The sequence below is a fragment of the Prenolepis imparis genome, unplaced genomic scaffold (genome assembly GCF_030444845.1).
Source record: "Prenolepis imparis isolate NDT839.2.m4 unplaced genomic scaffold, iyPreImpa1.0 SCAF_12, whole genome shotgun sequence".
In the NCBI taxonomy this organism is placed as follows: domain Eukaryota; kingdom Metazoa; phylum Arthropoda; class Insecta; order Hymenoptera; family Formicidae; genus Prenolepis; species Prenolepis imparis.
The window spans coordinates 5733664-5755232 of NW_028141170.1; the positions used below are offsets into that span (position 1 = coordinate 5733664).

General features: G+C 32.5%; 1 protein-coding gene across 3 annotated transcripts in view; it reads left to right on the forward strand.

The window, feature by feature from the left end:
- The window catches only part of LOC145943681 (uncharacterized), an 80066-nt gene that overhangs the window by 13365 nt on the left and 45132 nt on the right, over positions 1-21569 (forward strand). Inside the window, exon 1 of one of the 3 annotated variants that reach the window (XM_083051425.1) lies at positions 723-972. The exons of 1 other annotated variant lie outside the window; for it this stretch is intronic. In XM_083051425.1, coding sequence (XP_082907551.1) covers positions 930-972 — 43 coding nt within the window. In that variant the 5' untranslated portion in view covers positions 723-929. Of the gene's footprint in view, positions 1-722; positions 973-20938; positions 21330-21569 lie in introns of those variants that run through there. One more of the 3 variants, XM_083051424.1, reaches the window with a different exon arrangement.

The window sequence follows — 21569 nt, forward strand, 5'->3', positions numbered from 1 at the left end:
ATTTCGAAAAGCCGATATCTATCTTTACAAAAATGAAATCTCTTTACCCAAAATTAACAATTTTTTATAAAAATAGAATTTAGGCGAATTTTACATATTTTTGCAAACTGTACACAGATATATAGATTTAGATTTTTTAATAATACTATATATTTATAATATCTAAATGACATTAATTCTCCAAAAAATGCATAAAAATTTATATATTTATACATATAATCTTATAATATATGTTATAATTTATTTTTATAATTAAAAGAATATTTTGTAATGGCAAGGCGAATTAATGTCGGCGTTCAATGCTCGTTTCTTTGAAACATATTTGAAATATATTGCATTATATATTTCGCCCTTCAAATCTCTGAAACTTTCCCAATGGATTGACAGCATTGATATTTGTACTAAAGAAATAAATTGATATCTCTTATATCGAAAAATCGAGAAATCCAAGATCCAGATAAATCTGGAGGTAAATCTGATTATTTTCACAATTCCGAAAGTCTTTAATTTCCTTAGTTTTAAGCAAAATTTATTTAATAAAAAATTATGAAACTAATTACCAACATTAAAAAATATCTGATTGTGTCATTCTCGATGCAAAGCACGTTTATGTCAATCGCGATCGTGGTGTGATAGAAGAGGGAATAAGGGGGGATATGCAAAAATGTGACGTAACGCGAATAAAGTCTGTCGCGAGGGAGATGTAGTAAACTTCGCGAGAGCGTACGATGCACACACACGTTGTACGTGCGTCAAGCAACACACGGGCATTTAAAGGTCGTCTTTCATTCATTTCTTGCCATTGCGATCTCATCAGTCGGTGAACGTGGTTCGTGAATAGCACTCGATCGTTTGTCGGGATTATCTCAAAGACGAACGTAATCGCTGGAATTTGTGAAACAACATCCAATATCCAATAGTGAGAAAACATGCCGTTTTTTAAGAAGCTCTGTAGATTCTCTCGTCATAAAAGTAAGTTTCTCCTTAGGAATCGTACATTTTACATATAATTTGTATAATTTCATATAATCTCTAATTTTATATTTGTAATCATCTGTTCACCCTGATAGTGATTTTTTTCATTCGATCAGTACGAAAGTAAAGTTCGCTCTTATTTCTCGTTCAACATCGATTAAATTTATATTAATTTGTACACACACATACAATGTTGTATATTTTCTTTTTTTTTTTTTATTAGCAGATTTAGTATATATTAATTTAAAAATTAATTATCTCAATATCTCACGCAACGGCAATAACTCTGTTCACATCCGATAGGATTTAAATTGTTGTGATCTCTCTCAATAAATTTTTTAATTTAGAATTCTAAAGTTATAATAATTTCAAATTTTTATTTTGATATTTTATATATCATATTTATTTTCTTCCAATTAGTGAAAAATTATGATCAAAAATTTATTCTTATTTGTCATTTATTACATCTTTTTCATGTTAGGATATATATTTAAATTATTTTATCTATTATTTAAATAAAAATTCCTATAATTTTATATTTCGAAGTTTTAAGTTCGTCTTTATCTCGATGCCTCGTAAGAGAGATCGCGTTTATCTTTATTCGACTAATAAAAAATTATAGTTTATGCGCGCGCGTTACGTTCGCTCTCTTATTCGTCGCACAACATTCTCGATACAGTTGCGCGGCACTATTTTCTCGGCTCTCTCGTCTCTCGCTAAGTAGCACATCTCTTCGACTAAAGTCGTTCGTAATCGAATTTTGTCCCGGCCAGGAGAGATTCTCAGAGTGCAACGGAGCAACAGCGACCTTTAAGGACACGCGCTTCGATTCGAAACTCCGTCGCCTTCGTTTTAACATAGTTTCGAACCGATCGGGACGTGTCGTTCCTTCAGAAGATAGCGAATCAGCATTCGCGGTGTAATTTGCGCGACGACGAGCTCAGCTGCCGTCAAATGAAACAGTCTCGCGTGATGCGATTTTTTCTGCTGTTTGTCGCGCGCGGATCAACGTAATGGCGTTACTTCGAAGATATACATTAATTCGAAATAGTTGAGCAAAATGTAAACAAATGACTATGATTATTTTAATAAATACAATTGAATAATTCAATATTTTGATTAACGATGTTATGTTAATCAATAATGGTGACTAACAGTGATGTACAGTATGATTCATTAGAGCTGACAGTCGATTATTGATCATGTGTAAATTTTGAATATTACTCAATTAATTAATGCACGATGATTTAAAATAATGATTACAATCAATTAGTACGTTGTAATATATTACTTTATTGAGGTAGCACCAATATTTTGTAATGATACATTTTAATCATTCAGAAATTATTAGCAAACCGAGGGGGGAGGGGATTGTTTTAAATAATTCTTTAATATATTGGAATGTTTCATTATTCAATGAAATGATTTAATATTTGATGAAATTTTAATAAATTTTATTTCGGGTCTAACATTTGTGCAAGAGCGAAAGTTTTAAAACCTTCAATCTAATCTTGGCGCAATTAAATGTTACCAGGAAGGTAGTTGCCGCATTATTGCTTCGACATGTTACGGCTGTAATTTTAAGCGCAAAAATGTCATGCAATTTTCTTGTCTCGATTTTTTTTTATTGCACTGCTCTACTTTACTCTGGAACAAGTGACGCCGGTATTGAATGCGATGAAATATTAAAGTCGCGCGTTGCAAAAGATACAAGTGCAACGCGCGTTGTCGTGCATCGCATTTTATGGCTACACTGGCAACGCCAGTTTACAATTGTCAAGCGATACTCGTACATCTATCCTTGGCGCATCGTGTTGTCGCGTTCGGAATAAATATCGGTCAATATTTATCGCGGAATGTTTGAATTCATTATAATACACGTTTTGCTACATTTCTACGATGTGATGCTTGGAAAATAATAAATACGAAAACGTAAACATGAATTGCGTAGCCATTACGACGGTGAAATCAAAATATATTCTCGAAAAATATTGATCTTTTTAAAGGAAAAGACTGATCAATTAATAAAAACACTAATATTTTTTTCATAATAATTTTAAAATTTAACTTCATATTTTTATAATTTAAAAAAAAATTAATTTAGAAAAAAATTAAGATAACATCTAAAAATTTTAATTTTCATGATTCTTTAGTGATAAGCGCGAATTCAATAAAAGAAACCAATGAATGAAAGAACGTAATTAAATATAATACCAACACATCTGTTCTCTTTTAAGACAAAGATGACTTATTAATAATAATTATTATACTGCCGTGGAGAAGTTCAATAATTCATGCTACAAAAAGTTAATTGAGGAATATATTTGAGATCAACGAAATTGACTGGAAACAGCGTTCTCCAAGTGGGATTTTTTTTATTTGTGTCTAATATACGCCGCAACATCTTAATTATACGTCTTTATCGTCCGCAATTTCCTTTCACTAACAACCGCGTTAAGCGTCTGTGAATTTCTATGTATTTTTTTTGCTTTATTCTTCACGAACCGATTTTATACATTCGGCGTTTTCGTGCGTTGCGTAGTTTCCTACGCAATTTCTCTGCACCATGTAATTTTTATTTCCCCGTTCCCCGATAGCTTTACATAATAAAACTATGTGCAGTTCTCACTTTCCCAACAGTAGTTCATTGATCGTAATCTCGCTCGCGTTCGATTTGGCAGGTATCGTTTATGGATTCACGAACGTTGTATCAATTATTTTAGTATCTATCGATATTTTTTTTCTTCTTTTTAAACAAACACATCGTTGATTATTTTTAATTATTTTGACATGATTATATGCACACTCTTGGAATTTTTAAGAAAGTTTTGAGATGCTAGTATATCTCTTCTAGAAAGTCGAGAAAGTAGATTTCTTAATGCGAAATAGTTTATGCAAAATATTAAAGATTCAATCTCTTTTTCTGTTCTCCTGCGTGATATTTTATATTCTTGTTCGACAAAAGATTCACCAGGAAATATTGTTGTCAAGTTATTATCGAACTATTATTTTTATAATTATTATATTATTATCAATAGATTGGCACGCATGTAGTTATGTAATTTTTTGAAATATTATATATAGAGAGTGAGTTTTTAGAAATTAAAAAAAACATAAAAGGTATAAAAGAAAATACGAAGACTTTTTTCCTCAAAATTACCAATTCAAATATATCACGACGTATCGCACGGAAAAATCCGCTCATATACTTCGGGTTATTTTCTCGCAGTCTTTTTTTGAAATTCTTCCAAAGCACAAGTTTTGGGATATGCCTTCATTTTTCTGGTGACACAATGTCAACGATGCGTCGTAGCGCATACTCAGTGTACCGACCGACAAATTTACAGCTCGCGCATATGCACGCCCGTAGGTTTACATCATCTGGCGTCGACGTTTATTCAAATACACGAGGAAGAGCGCGCACGTCCATCATTTCCCTGGCTAAATTTCCGTCTTTTTCGGCCAACCACGCCATATGGTGTATATGGCGTGTGTTGTGTATCTGTCTGTGATGCGACGAAAATTCATTTCTCATTCTTGAAAAGAGTTGCGACCTTTACGGCAGTAGTAAAGAGTAATAGTAAGAAATACATTATTTAATGTACGCGTGCTTTTACGAGGGTCGATTGTGTTATAAATATAGTCACAGAAAATAACGTTTAATATTTTCAATATATATACATACACACACACATACATATATATATATATATATATATATATATATATATATATATATACATATATACATATATTAATGAGAGGATAAACTAAAATCAATAAAAGATAACGCATGAACTGCATCCATGCTTAATTAAATTTCACTGGTAAATAAAGGCAGGATGGTAAAGTATCAATTAATGAAAATTCTATTGATTATGCTTGAAAGTAGAATTAATTAAATTCAATATGATCACGAGGAACAATTTATATCAATCCGCGAATTAAAAGCAGAAGGAAATGAAAAAATATATGAACCGTTTACTGTGAAAGTGGTTCCTGCAAAAATCGAGTTTTAATGTATTAAATTTAAATAAGAAGCGAATAAGAATTTGAACACGAATAAATTAATGTGGAATATTAATTTTTTTTTAATTTAAAAATTGACAATTTATCAAAAGAGAAAGAGAGATTTTTTTTATTTTTGAGATTATTTTCAAAATTTTAAATTACTGAAAAAGATTGAATATATTTAATATTGAATCAAAAAATCAAAATTTTTAAATGTATTTAAAAATCAAATTTATTTTAAAAAATATTATTTTTATCGATGTCATCGATTAGTTTACGGTTTATATTCCCTTTGAAATCTTCCGTAAGCTTGAAGTTTAAAATTTTTCCGTCCTGTGGAGATAGCATAGCGTGGCATAGCGGATGGAAACGGCGATGAAATCCGAAGTCACGTTTGTGGAAAAGTTCAGTGCAGATAGCTTAGGGGCTGTAAATGTTTAGGGGTACAGCAGCCAGTCGTGGCTGGAAAATTTCAAATCCTCCGATCGTACATTTTGCTCGATTTCTTCGGGCAGCAGCAGAGAGCTTTCTTCGGTTTCTCGCCGCGAAGAAGGATTTACCGACAAAATTGAGGTTTCATGCACATCTCGGTATCGTTAACCTTAATCCTTTTATCCTACACCGTCGAGGTGTACGGAAGTACATTACAATTCATTGTGTACTCCGCTGTTCGACTCGCTATAATTTTGTTTGGTTATATTTTTCGATTCGATGAGTATTTGCTTTTCTTTAGATAATTTTTCTTCTTCTAGAAATTTTATTAATTTTTATTTTTGAAGAAAAATCAAACTCCGTCAACTGTATTTAATTTTTCTTTAAAGTTTATAAAGAGTTACAATTTCAACTCTATTGCATTAAATAGATCTATTTCCTTTCCTTGCAAAATTCCTGATATTTTTAATGTTTTTTTATTTTAATGTATCTTTTTTTCCTAAAATTATATTTACATTTCAAGGAATTAAATTATCGCGATGTTGAGAAAACAATTTTAATTTACAAAAAATATGAAAAAGTTGTAATATATTGTCTAAGAGAATTTCTAGATCAACAGCTGAAAACTGATTCATCTTTCATTGAGCGTCTAATCTTTTCATTTTAAATCGCGGCAATTTTTTCCGAAAGTGCGAACCGATTAATTTTTCACATCTTGCAAGTGAAATAGCGCGAGTGCGTTCGCGACAGAGGCTTTTCTTCGTTCAAGGCAAGAAAGATTGATATCGCTCTTGCACACGCGAGATTGTGCACGTTAGATAGATAACGGGCAGAAGCCGAGTTTATTCGCTCGCCGCGTTTCGCGGACGATGAGGCGATTTTATATCATACTAACGATAAATAATGGTGTACTTCGCCGTGCCCGCGACGCGAAATTGTGCAATTTATATCCGCCTCTTGCATCCACCTATCATTGTATCTGTGCGCGTCGATTACACTGCAAAATATTATTACGCTTCGGGCGACTTTTAAATTCGGAAAAGCGATACGCATCGTTGCATATTAAATAACACAAGCGAATACATTGTAATTTTATTACATTGTATAATGCAGGGAGCTAGGATGGTATAAATGGTAATCGACAACAGGCCATTAACCTTTCATTTAGCGTTGCATTTTATAAAATAAATTGCTCATATTTTTATATTAATATATTAATTTATTTTATATTAATTAATTTACCGTACGATATAAGTTCATGCAATTGACATATGTTGCGTATATTTTCTTTTTCAAATTTTTCTCGAAAAAAATATATATTGTTATTTAAAAGTTTAAGATATCTCTCAAACTTATACAATTTAATAATAGGTATATTATGTGCCTAATGTTATCTAAAACTATTTTATCTAAAAAAATCTTCTAATCATAGATTTAATTACGATAAATAATTTTTTTTTCTATAAAATTAGGTTTAAATACATTTTATATAAATATGTAATATTTTATATTATAAAATATATTATATATAAAAATTATATATAAAATATATTATTAAATATATAAAAATTATATATAAAATATATTATTAAATATATTATATATATTATACATAAAACATATATTTTATATAATTTAAATGAAGATCTTTTTTAAATCACGGCTAATTATACTGTGTGTGATTTACATTTAAATTATGTAGAACATGTTATTTACACTTTGTTTTATACAAAAGATTTATTTAGTATTTCGAATATACATTTATATGCAAATTTTGCAATTAGTTCGATACGAATGATGGCATAGTTCATCGCTATCTCGCAACATTATGCAATTTACATGTATATATTTCTCCGATAACGTTCATAATAAAGAATCGGGATTGATCTTTGTTCGACAGAAACTCGCGAAGGCTTCACAATCAGCTGATACAGTTCGAATCGCGCACGGGGTGTCAAGTTCAATATATGTGTATGCAGCTTCGTATTACAAACCCGGTTGCAAAAAGTTTCGACAGATTTGCGTCGCACAATATTTACGTTTTTTTATCGTGCTCTGAATTGCGAAAGTTGTCCTATAAAATACGCGTCTAAACTTGCGGGTCGTGAGACTGATCAGACAAATTAACATAGATTATTTAATCGCTCTTTCTTTCTACGCGCATTGCTACATATTTTATCAATATCTAAGTTCAATCCACTGTACGAAGTTCTGTCTGATGTAAGTTAAATTTACATTCAATATTCAGTTTTAACTGGCTCAAAGTACTAATGTATCATTTTAACTTAACTCAAAAGCATTAAAAAGAGAAAAAAATGTTAAGAATATCAGGAATGAACAATTTCTACGAGGAAGCATGAAATCTCGAAAATCAATATTTACCGGAAATAATATTAAGCGGAATATAGGCTCAAAAATATAATAAATGGGAAATCAATAGGAAATTATTAATATTAATATTATTAATTGTATAAATATTCTAATTTTTTAAAAATATTTTTTCTCAACATTGTTCTCATAGTTGACAAATATTTATAAAAATTGGAACACCATATAATTTAAAGCGACTTCCGAAAGCAGTTTTTGGCGGGATTTTATAACATTCGCTATATCATAAATAAATCCTCGGCATGTGTTAATGTTCGGCACTAATAAAACGAGCAATTATAATCGTACGAGAACTCTCGGAAATTTTCGTTAATACGCGAAATTACTGATTATTCAACATGCGCCATTTATATATCTATCGGTCTCGTTAGCATCGCGGTGAACCAAAAAAGAGGAGGCAGGGGGAGGAATTAGTATGTATTACGAGATCGTCGCTCGGAGATATATTCGAATTGCGATAGTGTGTGTACAAAAACGCGGAATATATTGTTACCGGGATCGACGAATTTAATTTAACGTTGGCACATTCGAAGATATATGAACGGCATCTTTCAAACTGTTGAGAAAAAATTGGGTCGGCGTTTCTTTAGGCGGAAATTAGGAAATGAAGAAAGAGCGAATCGAAAAAAAAGATAAAAGTGAATCTCACAGTATAGCAAAGTTGAACTCTTTGAGAATTTAGAGATGATCGTTCTTTAGCAAACTTTAAGATAAAATTTTAATTATGAAACTATTTAAGAATTGAAGTTAAAGGATTTTGCTGAACTAAGTTTAGCTAGTAAATAAAATTCTAATAAAATAAATGAATAAAGAATAAATGCACGAATTTTCAATTTAAAGTTTAATTTAATTAATATAAAAATTAAAATTGTAAAATATCAAGATTTGATATTAAGAAAATATATTGTTTCCTCTCTCTCTCTCTCTCTCTCTCTCTGTCTCTTTCTCTCCAATATTTCAAGATTATTAAAATATTTTTTAATAAATTTGTATATAACTTATCATTTGTCATTACATTAAATAATAATCAATATATATATATATATATATATATATATATAATGCAATATTAAATTATTAGAAAATTAAAATATTAAAATTATTATATTTGAAAATAATAAATTTGAGTAACTTGTGTCACTTTAGATCAAGTATATTTCAGCATTAATATACTTTAACTTTTTACTATCTGTTTCGGGAATTCCGCTTTTTGAACATATTAGGAATAAAATAGGAACTGTTTCCAGGCTCGTGATGTATAACGAGCTTTCATCCTTTGTCCCGAAATTTTGTCGGATCTTTCATATCCCTCGTGAGGTATTACTCTTTGTTTCTTTATCTGCAAAATAACTTTCGCGAATTGTCCGGCAAATTGTTCAGTCGACGACGTATTTTCGCTCGTAAGCTCGTGAATGAAAAAGAAGAGAGTGCTCGATTATGAATCACGCGCGCCGAGCTTTTCGCGCTCCTTGCAAGATTCTCCACGAGAGATCACACAAGCGCACTGGATTACTACATTCGCTGCTTTCATTTTTCTACATCTGTCGTAATTCCATTATTTCAGTATTGCTACAGAATTGCTACGTTTGGGATGTATAATTTTTTGTGCATTTGCTATGGAAAATTCTCGAGCTTTCACGCGGAATTAATCTCTCGCGAATACTGTCCGCGATATTCACGAGTACCAATTGTCTGCAGTTCTACGATGAAGTATAAAACGAACGATTGTACGTAGAAAATTATATTTATAGTACATTCATATATATTTACAGAATTTTAATATATTTATGTTTAAACTATATTTTTTAAATTTCTACAAAAAGTATGTTTTAAATATTGAAAATTTATTAATATTAATTAACGCTAATAAAATATTAAAATGTTAAATGAAATAAGTATTGTATTTTATATTAGTCTATTTTATCAAAATCTATTTAGAACTGCGGAAAGTAAAGCGCATCGTAGAAAAAATGACATTACTGCATCACTAAGTGCACCATTTGTTTGTTAGCGTTGAAATATTATGCTGAAAGTTTTCGTGAACATAAATCTATGTTAGTTTTTACTTTTTTTTTATCTCAACTTCGTGCACATGAATGTATAACGATACACGATTTCAGTCGTGAAGTGACGAATGAGAAAGCTTTTAATGCGGACTTTGATCGATGAATTCTTGTCGATTTTCGCGAACATGTAAGCACGAGTTGACCTCGTTCCTGCTACATTTCCCGATAGGAAAATAAAGAACTTTCTCGGTGCGATTTCGTGCCTGGAATTATAAAGAGCGCTTCCAACTGTCGTTGAACTCGGTTATAAACGGCTGTTATGGAAATGATGATGCCACCGTGAAAAATAAGGAAACGCGTCATCTTTATCGATAATATACGCGGTCAATATCAAAAATTTCAATTTCAATCCGAAACTTTCCGGAGAAACGCAACTGAAAATGAGGTAAAAAACTGAAAAGAAAGGAATATTTTCCAACGAGAAAGATCACTTTCTCTTTTTTACATCACTTTCTCGCCTACACGAGATAAAATTACATAGTGGTCCGCGGACACCGCCGACGTTTCGTTAATCTTGTGAGGGTCGACCCTGTGTTAAAGTTTTTCCCTAGTTGCCGCTTTTCCAATGATCCTGTCGCGACGACCAACTCTCCCTTCGTGCTCGCGAATAGACCGGGTAAAACGATAACCGTTTTCTCGGGGTTAAAGAAACGAGAGCAGGACAGGGCGAACCATGGGTGTCCCCCGAGAAATTACTTGATTTTCGCGGCAAAACTCGCGCGAGAGTTGGCCCTTTCCCACCCGTTGTTCTATCTATCCGATCCTTTCTTCACGTTTTTTTCTCCCGCCTCTTTTTTTCGTTCTCTCGCCTTTTCTGCTGGAAAAAGCGTTCTCGAGCCTTTCGCCACCGCGAGATTTACGGCTCTTGCATAGCTCTTCAGGAACACGAGACTCTTCGCCATGGAAACAAAGACGGCAGGGACGCACGCAGGAATTTTGGGTGTGGTCGCGCGTTAAAATTTGAAAAGTGATACAATCTCTTGAAAATAATACAATCCCAAAATCGAATAAACGATATAATATTCAGAAAATCGAAAAGATTCGAACAATTACAAGATGTCATTGAGAGAGATTTTACCACGCGATATTTTCTTCTCGAAATACTTTTTTCTGAAGATTTTTTTTTCTCCGTTAAATCTTGTGCAGAAGATATTGGAATTTTCCTTTCAATTTATTGAATCAAAAAGAAATATTATTTATTTTACAATATTTCGTAATGTAATACAATTATTGTATAATGATTTGTTCGATGTATATCTTTATTAATTTTTATTTGTTGTATATTTGCCAAATAATAGTGACTCAAGTTCTTTTATTGCATGCCCCTGAAAGGCAGATCTATTCGCGTGGTATCTTTTCTTCAGCATGTTCGCGTCTACATTCTAACGAAGAAGAATGGGAGGCATGCTTTTCTGCCTCCGATCGCGCGGTCGGTGGAAACGTTGCACTATATTCCTTTAAAGGATAAAGATACAGTTAGCGTTGTGATATCTTCCTACTGAAAATATTTCGAATAAAGTGATGCATTTGAAATAATGATCTGAATTTACAACAGCTTCATTTATTTCAACAATCATTTATAAATAATTATATTAACTTACTCTCTGTGAGAAATTAAAAGATAAAAATTTTGTTTTATTTAACTGCACTATTTTATTCTTATAATGCTTCATCGTGTTAAAAGCAAGAAAAAAATTATTATATATATTCAATTATATTGTATTATGTTTTATAACATGAATCCCCTTAGCAAAGATTTAAATTTCTTCCACCTTTTTTGTCACACGATTGTAAAGTCGTCTTATATGCTGAAAAAAAAAAAACAGTAAAGATTTGAGTACCATTTTTTTAAAAGTAATTACATTCGTAACGTTATATACGTTATTAGAAATACATTATTAGGAACTTGACGGCAAAATTCATTTAATCGCATCGAGTGACTAATTCCGCGGCAAAGAAATGCCAGCCAGAGGCCCGATTGTTGCATCAGCCAGCGCATGCATTGCCGTTGGGCCCAATTATGTCTCTCTTCCCTCCTTCTCTCTCGCTCTCTCTTTTTTCGTGACAGTAATCGGCCTTCCTCTTTCAGACTCGCGAGACTCGTTATACTTACACACTTCCACTAACCCTGAATTCTTTTGCGTGCCTTGCTTTTCCATCGCGAGAATCCATGCCGGACTTGCATCAGCCGATCTGGGACTGACAGTATCTCCTCCTCTCTCTTTCTCTCGATCTCTTTCTGATATGCACGCGATACACGCGGTCACTTATGCCGGTTAACGGTCGCAAATTTTTCTTTTATTTTGCCAGTGAATTTCTTCTGCCTCCTCCTCTTCTTTCCTTCTCGTTCGAGATAAATTTTTCTTTGCTCGTATCTACCTAAAGTTACATGCTTGTGCTCGGATAACACGAATTCACAATGTACATTTCTGTATTCGACAATCGATTCGATGTCGAGACAAAATCACTCGGAAAAAACGAAGGGAAATTTAGGAGTAAGAGAAAGGAAAGACACTATAAAAAAATTTGTTGAAAATTTATTTTATTATACTACGTGCACATATATGATTTTTTAATCAATAAATAATTAATGCAAGAAAATAATTATATATATGAATAACAATATTAGGAAGCTATTAGATGCTATCGATTTTAAGGAAAGATACTTTTTTGTCATTTTATTTAATTTATTTCAAAATTTTAATTAGTCTTGTGATTGTCGAAATAGTATTTTTGCCCTTCAAAATTTTTGTTTAATTTATTATTATCAGCGGTACCGTTTAATCAGCATGCAGAGGATAACGAGTTAAAGTATATAGGAAAAAGCGCATATTAATCGGGTTAATTCATGCAAGATACAGGTATCGAAAAAACAGCGAGCGGCTGCAATCGCCTTGATTTCAGCTGTCGACTACTAGCAGCAGGTGTTACAAGGGTGGAGATGTCGAGAATATCTCGCTCCTGTCTCGTTTGCAAGCGAAATTCTCCTAATTGCGTCGTTGATAGGACAAGAAGCAGTGTTTTTCTATGCATTAAACGGGATTATTATGGAAAGGACGACGAGCTATCATTTCTTACGAGTTATGAACATGCGAGAAAAAGATAATTTCCAATAATTCATTAATTATTTATTGCAATGCTTAACGCAATCAATATTTTATGTCTAAATAAAAAAGAGATAGAAGACAAGAGATTATACATATAATAAATGATATATTTTAAATAATTAAATCAACAAAACGTAATTCTCTAAATTGTTTTGAACATTTTCGGTACATGTATGTACATATAGTAATTATTGTGAAGAAACTGCAAAATTTTTAACGTATCGAGAGATCGTGGATTAAGTTTATGAGACTATCGATTGAAAGACTTATCTTTCTCGATCGCAGTTTCTGAAAACCCGAAGAAAAAGTCGAACAGTATTTTTCTTTGAAAATCAGAAGTCTCTTGAAGAGTTTCCGACTTTGAGATTTGACTGGATCAAGGCCAGTCGAAATCGGGCAGATCCAGAAAAGGAGAAAAGCTTCCCCGAAGAAAAAAATAAAAAGGAAAGACAAGGAAAATGAAAAAGCGGCGAAAAAATAATGCCTGTAAAACAAGAACGACGATTGTCGATCGAATTGCAAAAGGAAAAGCATTCACAGCAGTGGTACTATTAAAGTGACGAAAGAGAAAAAAAGAGAGAGAGCGAAAGAAGATGAAATACGATGAGAGAATCAGTTATGATAGACCTGAGTTCTCTTCTTAGCTCCTAGAGATGAGCAGCTTAGCGTGAATGCATTATTGTGTTTGCACATAGATGCTTTATTTATTTTATTTTCAGTCTGTTGAATATACTTTATATTTTTGTTCAGTAAGAAGATAAAATCTTCTGTTTTCGTATTTTGTGAAGGAAGATGTGCGAGATAGATATGACATTCTATAGAATATGCATATTATATCATTATTTTTTAGCTCACAATCAGAATTATATAAATTTCTTACAGAGTGCTTACCTCATAATAAAACAATTCGAAACTTTTTAAAATTATTTATTAGGAAAATTTTTCCTTTCTTTAATATTAAAAGTCAAGAAATAAAATTAGAAAGTTTAAAAATAAAAATCGCGGTAAAATATTTTAATTGAAAAATAATAAATTTATTTTAAATATTTTTATCATATTTGAAATTATTTTATTATATCTTTTATTATTTTTGTTTTACACACAAAATTCTTATATTTTATTATATTCTTCACTAGATTTTTAAAAATACTATTCTGATATCTCTATATGTGTGTTGTTTGTGTGTGTGTTATCTATGTTTGTAATTGCAAAAGTGTCGAATAACATAGACAATATAGTTGATGATAACTTAGATCGAGTAGTTAGTCTTCGGTTTCAAGGCGCCTACCTTTGGAGGAAGACACGCGATTCACACATACTTACAGAAACGAGAACGCGTTTGTTGCGTATGCTAGGCTGATGCAAGTTCTCTCGAGACTTTCATCTCATGTTTCTTATCCTTCTCCTTTTTTCTTCTTGTTCGTGCAATCTTCACTTAATTATCGATGGCTCCTCTAATACCTTCTTAAGTTACGATCCACGTTAGTACAATGTGAAAGATTAAAATCTTGAATTTTCCTTCAATGATCGAGATTTATGATATGCGATGTATATGCTATTGGTCATTTCGATGTGTTATGCTTACTTGAAATATTTCAATTTTATGGACATTCCGCAATCGCACAAAAATGTAGAAATGTTATAATCATCAACCTATTAAAAAATATTTAATTGCGATAAAACTTAGTTTGAAATTAATTTCTCTTTTATGAAAGATATAAACTCGTATAAATATATATAATTCTCTAAACTAATTATTTATAAAATTTAAAAAATGTTTAAAGTAAAAATATATTTAAATTTTTTTATGATTTATATACTGTATATTCTAAATATTACATATTTCAAAAATATGCTTAATAGTGATTATTGCAGTCACGTCATGAACACGATGTATTTTGTATATCTTCTATAGAATTGTGCATTCTACAATAATCGCGAAATAGCTCGGATATCCTACATGTACGCGATAATAGAGAAATGCTGAGGCACTCATGTAGCATAATAGCGAACCGACGTGCTCGGTTTACATTGCTCTAACGAATGAAGCTGGATATTCCATAGCGTTACGCGTTCATTTAAAGTTTAAAGAAAAGAAAATTTAAAAAAATTATAATTAATTTATACAAAACTTTTGCATAAATTACATTTATGAATTTTGCCTAATTTTTTAGAACTCTATATATTCTTTTAAAATATTTAATGTGAAAAATTACAAAGTTATAGGAAAAGCTGGCATCTTCAATTAAATTTTTATTAAGGAAAAAAAATCGGCTTTAAGTTCCTCAAAGAATTCATAAATGAAGTTTGCCAGGTACGTTGTGCCGAACATTCCATAGAAAATTCATCTTACTTTCGATACATACGAAAAAAAGCAAGAAAAAATGGCGAATTATATACATACATATATACATATATGTGTATGTATGTATATGTATACTCTATATATAGCGAGGATCGCGTTGTAAAAGCCGTACAGTCTTCAGGAAGCTCTCAAAATGACTGGCATAGTTCGCATACAGGCGATGCCTAAGAGTTCGGGTTATTCAAAGAGATCGGGATAGTGCGCGTCGTCGGAATCTCTCTCTTTCTCTCCCTCCCCCGCTTGCCAATCTAGATTATTTCGACGAGTAAAGAATTGGATCTCACCTGTAGGAGTTACGAAAGGATCCGTTTCTTCGCTTACATCAAAGCGGATGTGGAATTCATTTGCGATAGCCTAGAATCCATGGCCAATATCCGGTAGATTTTCTCGGCTTTCTGTCATATGATTTTCTTAGTAAGAAGAAGGAATATATTGAATAGCCTAAACGGTATTAAAAACGGAATTACAAGTAATTTCATACTTCGATCTATTCGTAACATGTATTTTCGAGGAATTTTTACTTTTCTAAACTTTCACATTTTTATAATATTTAACTGCGTGGTATTTAAACAAACATTTAAAAATGTCTTTCTATAGTATGTTTTACATTTATAACATTGAACATTTTAATATAATTCAATATGTATTTTTAATTTTTACAAATTAATTGATAAACATTGATATTGTACGAATATTTTTCCTTAACTTTCTTTGACTTTTGAATGCTTTTGCGATTTGTTAAATTGTTAGAAATATAATAAATTCAAGTAAAATTATTTTATAACATTATTTAAATTTTTATTCTAAGAACTCGTTAAATGGAAGTTTAAACTCTTTTTTATTTTCATGCTACATGCTTTTGTATTTCGTGATAGAGTGTTTTACTGCGATTTCTTACGCAATGCCCTATAATGGAATCACATTTACTAGGCTATAAGTCGATGTATAATCGACTATAATCGATTGGCATTATAATCATCCGCTCATAACACGGCGCCGTTTATAAGTCACGAGATCCGAGAATAATTTTTTTACAGCGTGAAAAAACGATTTCGAGACGTCCTTTCAATTAATGATGCAACGTGCAATTGTGCACTTTTTTGCACAATTTTAATAAAAACTCGAGTAACGCTCAAGTCGATCCGCTTACCGTGCGAAATCGAGATTCATTAAAATATCGCACTGATAAACGCGCGTCTCGCTTTCTGCTGGTTGCGCTTTTTTAAAATCTGCATTTATTCACAGTTTATATATTATTGTATAGAGCGATTGTAGTCAGTGATTTGCATCGAAACGCTGCAACTTTGTTCCATGATAACGAGTCGAAATAAATTTGCAGATTGTCCAAAAATTATTGATAATGATGACAACATATCATATTTTTTTAAGGATTGGTTATAATAATAATATTAATGATAATTAAGTAATGATATTTGATTAATTGCGGTCACTTTGAGCAACATATATATGTATCTCTATTACATGCAAATGTGTTATATCGAGCTTATGTACTATAATATCTATAGATCAATATCTTGAAATTGGAGCAGCCAATGCTATTCTGTGCTGGTCGAAGATAGAGTGATAAATGCAGCATTCAAATTAGAGTCAATCGAATTCATATTTCGTAAATTTCTTTTGGAACTGTAGTGACATTGTCATATTTTAAATAACACATTTTAAATACTATTTCTATATTCTTATTTTACATATCTACATAACTATCTTTTCACATTTAAAATAAATTTTTCAAAAATGATTAATTTTACTCACTCTCGTTCTGAATTGGCCTCTAATACAAAATGTTTCGCGAAAACGCGTGTCAAACTTTAGAATCTTGATATATATTGTTGTCTTTTCTCTTTTAAATTATTCCTATATACGTTGCACAAAGTTTGGCAAACATTTCACGAAATACTCCATATTCCATTTGCATCGTATTAATTAATGCCTTTCCTGATCTGCACAAGATTGCGTAACAATGCTTCGTTTGTATCCCGCGAGAAGGACTCGAAATTACAGAGCGAAGCTCCCCGAGTCACGTATAATACCGCATAATCGTACGTAATGGAATTCGTACCGCGTTGCATGACCGATGACCGAATACGACGACGTATCGAACCGCGTGTGCGCACATGTGTGCGTCGTGCGTGTGCCTCATGAACGTATCAAACTTGGGGCTAACTCGCTGTCGACGATGTGTCAGTTGTGTCGTTGGAAAGCTAATGGAGTAGCAACTAATGTATCATATGAGACGAGATGAAAGATATCTCGATCGATATATAATTATGATTCGGGAGGGATATATACGAAATTGTGAAATCAGAGTTTCTCGATACTATACACATATTATATAAGCAGGCATATATTACATTATATTTCTTTAGAAAAATATATTGCTAGGAAAGAAGCACGTATGGGGAATATTATTATAATATCCTTTTATATAAAGTTTCTATCTTTATCCATTTTATATAGAGAGAATAAAAATATATTAAAAATCGCGTATATAACGTTCAATTATCTCGGCACACGAATTTACGATATGTCACGGAAAATGTCATCCGGTTTCGCGAAACGTGTTCGACAAGTATTGTCAAATGCAGAATTCCTGTCGATGCCAACTGCCTCGATAAGAGGAGGAAAAGATGAAGCACCAATCGATGAACGGAATGAAGAAACGGGCGGAAGAAGATACGTGAGAGATGCAAAGACAGCGCAGCTGTGACGTCGAGCATTTTTGCATGGGTCTTTTTTTTTTGTAGATCGTCTATTATTCCGAAAATTCTGCATCGCGTTTTAATGAAAAATATTGGCCACTGGTCGATTTCATAGTCGGTCTCGATTTTCTCATTTCAATATTTTCCACGTACTACCTGAAAAAACATTGGCCGAATAAATCACATATCTCTTTTGCATTTTAACCGCTTTAACGGTTGATTTCAATGAAATTTATTTTCGATTTTATGTACAGAATGTTTCAAAAGTAGCTATGTTTTATATAATATTTTTTGATCAATTTGTAGTCAATCCTTTTTCAGCGAAAATATCGTAGAGAGAGTTACGACATTTGTGTCGTCAATATATATATTTTTTTAATTATTGCGAGTAAATTCGGGGAGGTCAGTTTTTGCAACATTGAAATCTGAACATTGAAAATTATGCCCGTTTTAATTGATGATTTATAACGCTATGATATGGAACCGATCGGGCCGCAATAGCGATGAGAGAAGGGATGCGAGGCCAAGCAAAGTTTTGCGACATGTCTGTTAAGCCGGGTGTGCAAAAACTTGTAACTCGGCTTTCGAAGAACGTTCGTGCCAATTTCTCTCGTCAATCATCTTGCTCGGATCTTCGCAGCAGTTTATTCCCGCTCCAAAGTTTCTTTTGCGTCGCGAATTTTTGCGCCATCGGCCGCCAGTTCTGTCGATTTTGACAAACCTAGAGGTTACTTCTCGTGTGAAAAAGAGAGAAAGAGAATATTCTAAAGCTTAATTCTCTCTTTAACTGCTTCTAGTAATTTTCTAAATAAAGTATGTATTATACAACATATATGATACATTTTGTTTAATTGAATTTTTTTCGATTAAATAAGATCTACTCTACTGATATAAATAATATCTCTTTTTATTTAATAATATAATTTAAATGTAACATATAGGTCTCTTTATAGTTCTCTTTATCATTAATTAAAAATCCGTGTCTCTCTAAATTATTTTTTAAAAATATTAATTCTCTATATTTTTAATTTTGCATTTTTCTTGTATATTTATTATTTCTATTATATTTATTTTATTTTTATTTATATTTATAATTTATTCTAGTCAATCGCGCAACTTAATGCTGATAACATTAAATGAATTTCTCTTCCTGTCTCGATCTTCTTTTTTTTTAAATTACCGTTTTATTCAGTGTACGATTATCTCGTAACAATCTCTGTTTTTGTTGGTGCGTTAGTTCAATCCGTAATCCGATGCGGCTGATAGATGCAGGTAATTTACCCAGCGGGTGGACAGTTGTTTTCCCCGATTTCCTTCGATTGATTGGCAATTTCGAGCGTACGCGAAATCGATTCGAGCTGCCGCTGTCTAAAGTCAATTTCGCACTAACGAACGCATAACGACCCACGATAATTGAATGGATATCTCGTTCTCGTATTTTTCTATCGGAGAAGTGTACGCGAACATCTAATATATTGTCGAATTTAATTTAAAATTTCAGATTCCGATTCCGAACACGCATACTTCATAATTTTCGGTTAACTGCAGATTTTCGACACTGTAGGAAAATTTACCGTACGAAATCAGTTCTTCTGATCAATTTCGCTTTCCTGACAAATGCAGAATTATCCGAACTTACTGGAGAATCTCTTGCATTCTCCTGATCTAAAATCGACAAGAAAACTTGAGTTTAACTCGACTCATATTTTACAATGAATTAAAGGAGAGATAAAGAATATAATAAGATATTTACTTCTCATCTAACTTTTTGATATTACAATTTTTAATTTTTTTGGCCTCTTACTGTAATGTTGTGTCAACAATTTCAAAAAAACATTCTGCAAAAGTTCTAAACTTTATACTATTATTATTAAGACATCAATTATTTCGACTTTTGCTTCAAAATATCTTTTTTTAAAGAAATGATAATAATGTTTCGTAATTTTCGTTGTTAACTTTAATCCGCGGTAACATTAAACGGTAAATATATTAAATATATGGGAGGGGGGGGGGTATTATCCTCTACGAGATTATCCGAAATTTCTACAAGTTTAGAACGGGCATCTTCCATGAAATTAGATGGTGAGACCTTCGTCCCGTGTTTCTGGAACGTGCCCGAGCAACGCATCAATTTCTTGGCGACTATGTCGTCGGCGGAGATGAATACTAAATTGCTTCGCAAGCTCGTACGACGAGAGCCACTTTAGCGATGTTTAATCCGATATTAAATTTGCCTGTTATATATTAAATATCGTCTGATAAGCTCACAGAACTCTTAATATATCGATTTTATTCCAATCTTTGGTTTTATTTGCGGTGATTATTAAAATACTCTCTATTGTACTTTTACGATCTAAAATATATTCTGTTACAGGCAAATGTTTTCCTATAGTAAAAAATAACTGTTCTTCATGCTGATTTTTATTAATATAAAATTTTTATCTCGATGCGAAATTCATGGTCCTTTTCAAGGAGTATTTTTTTATTCTTATTCTCGTCAATCCAAAATTTTTATCATAGCATAAAATTCGTAGATCCTTGGAGCTTTCTCATTCTTGCGTTCATCCCTCTAAAAGCCTTATTCTAATCTTTTCTTTCATCGATCCGAAATTCTTAGACTCGCGATTCCTCTATTTCTCGTCGTGGGTTTGTCGTCGCGAAACGTGTGAAAATAATCTTTATCCTTTCGGCGTGTGTGGGACCCGGTTCGGAAGCGGAACCGGAATCCGGGCTGGCGGTGGGAGAGAAAATGAAAGAGGGGGAGGAAGAAAGAGAAAGAGAGAAAGCGACGGGGCAAGGACGAACGGGGATGCGCATGTTCGCTTGCAAGGGCGAAGCGCCGCTATAAACCGTTCCGGACGCTTCATATCGCGGCGCGCTGCCACCGCGGCAACACGTTTTCGCGGGTGTTCTCGGCGAAGATCCCGCTAAACGATAGCCAGCTGTTATCCGTCTCTTCGTTGATCTTAGCTTCTTCTCGTAGCTTTCCGAGGACTCCGGAAAGCCCTGAATACAACGTCTGCGATTTGTGACTCGTAGTGAACGCTTGACATCGCTCGATTTCGATTTCACATGTTTTGAGCGTGGCACGGAACTGTTACCGCGAGATTTAAGTGAGTGAGGGACGAGCTTTCAAACAGGAGAAAGCTGGCGAGGCAGATTGTGACGAGAGAGAAAATCTCGGAGCTATTGGAGTTGCTGGTGTTGCGCTGGGCTAGGATGTCTTTCTTCAGGGGTTTGTGGAAGAGCAGCTCCAAGCATAAGAGTGAGTTAAGTTTGATCGGTTGGAAGGGACGAGTGTACGAAGGAGATGCATCAGGGAAAACTTGGAAAATGCGAGTTTGAATGATAGGCAAACGAGAATTTTTTAGTTGATTCAACAATAAATAGAGAAATAAATAAGGAAATAATATATATTGACAAAATAATGGATATGTCATATTTTTGAAGGATTTTTGAAGCGATTATCTACCATACATAATCTTTATAATCTACTATTTTTATT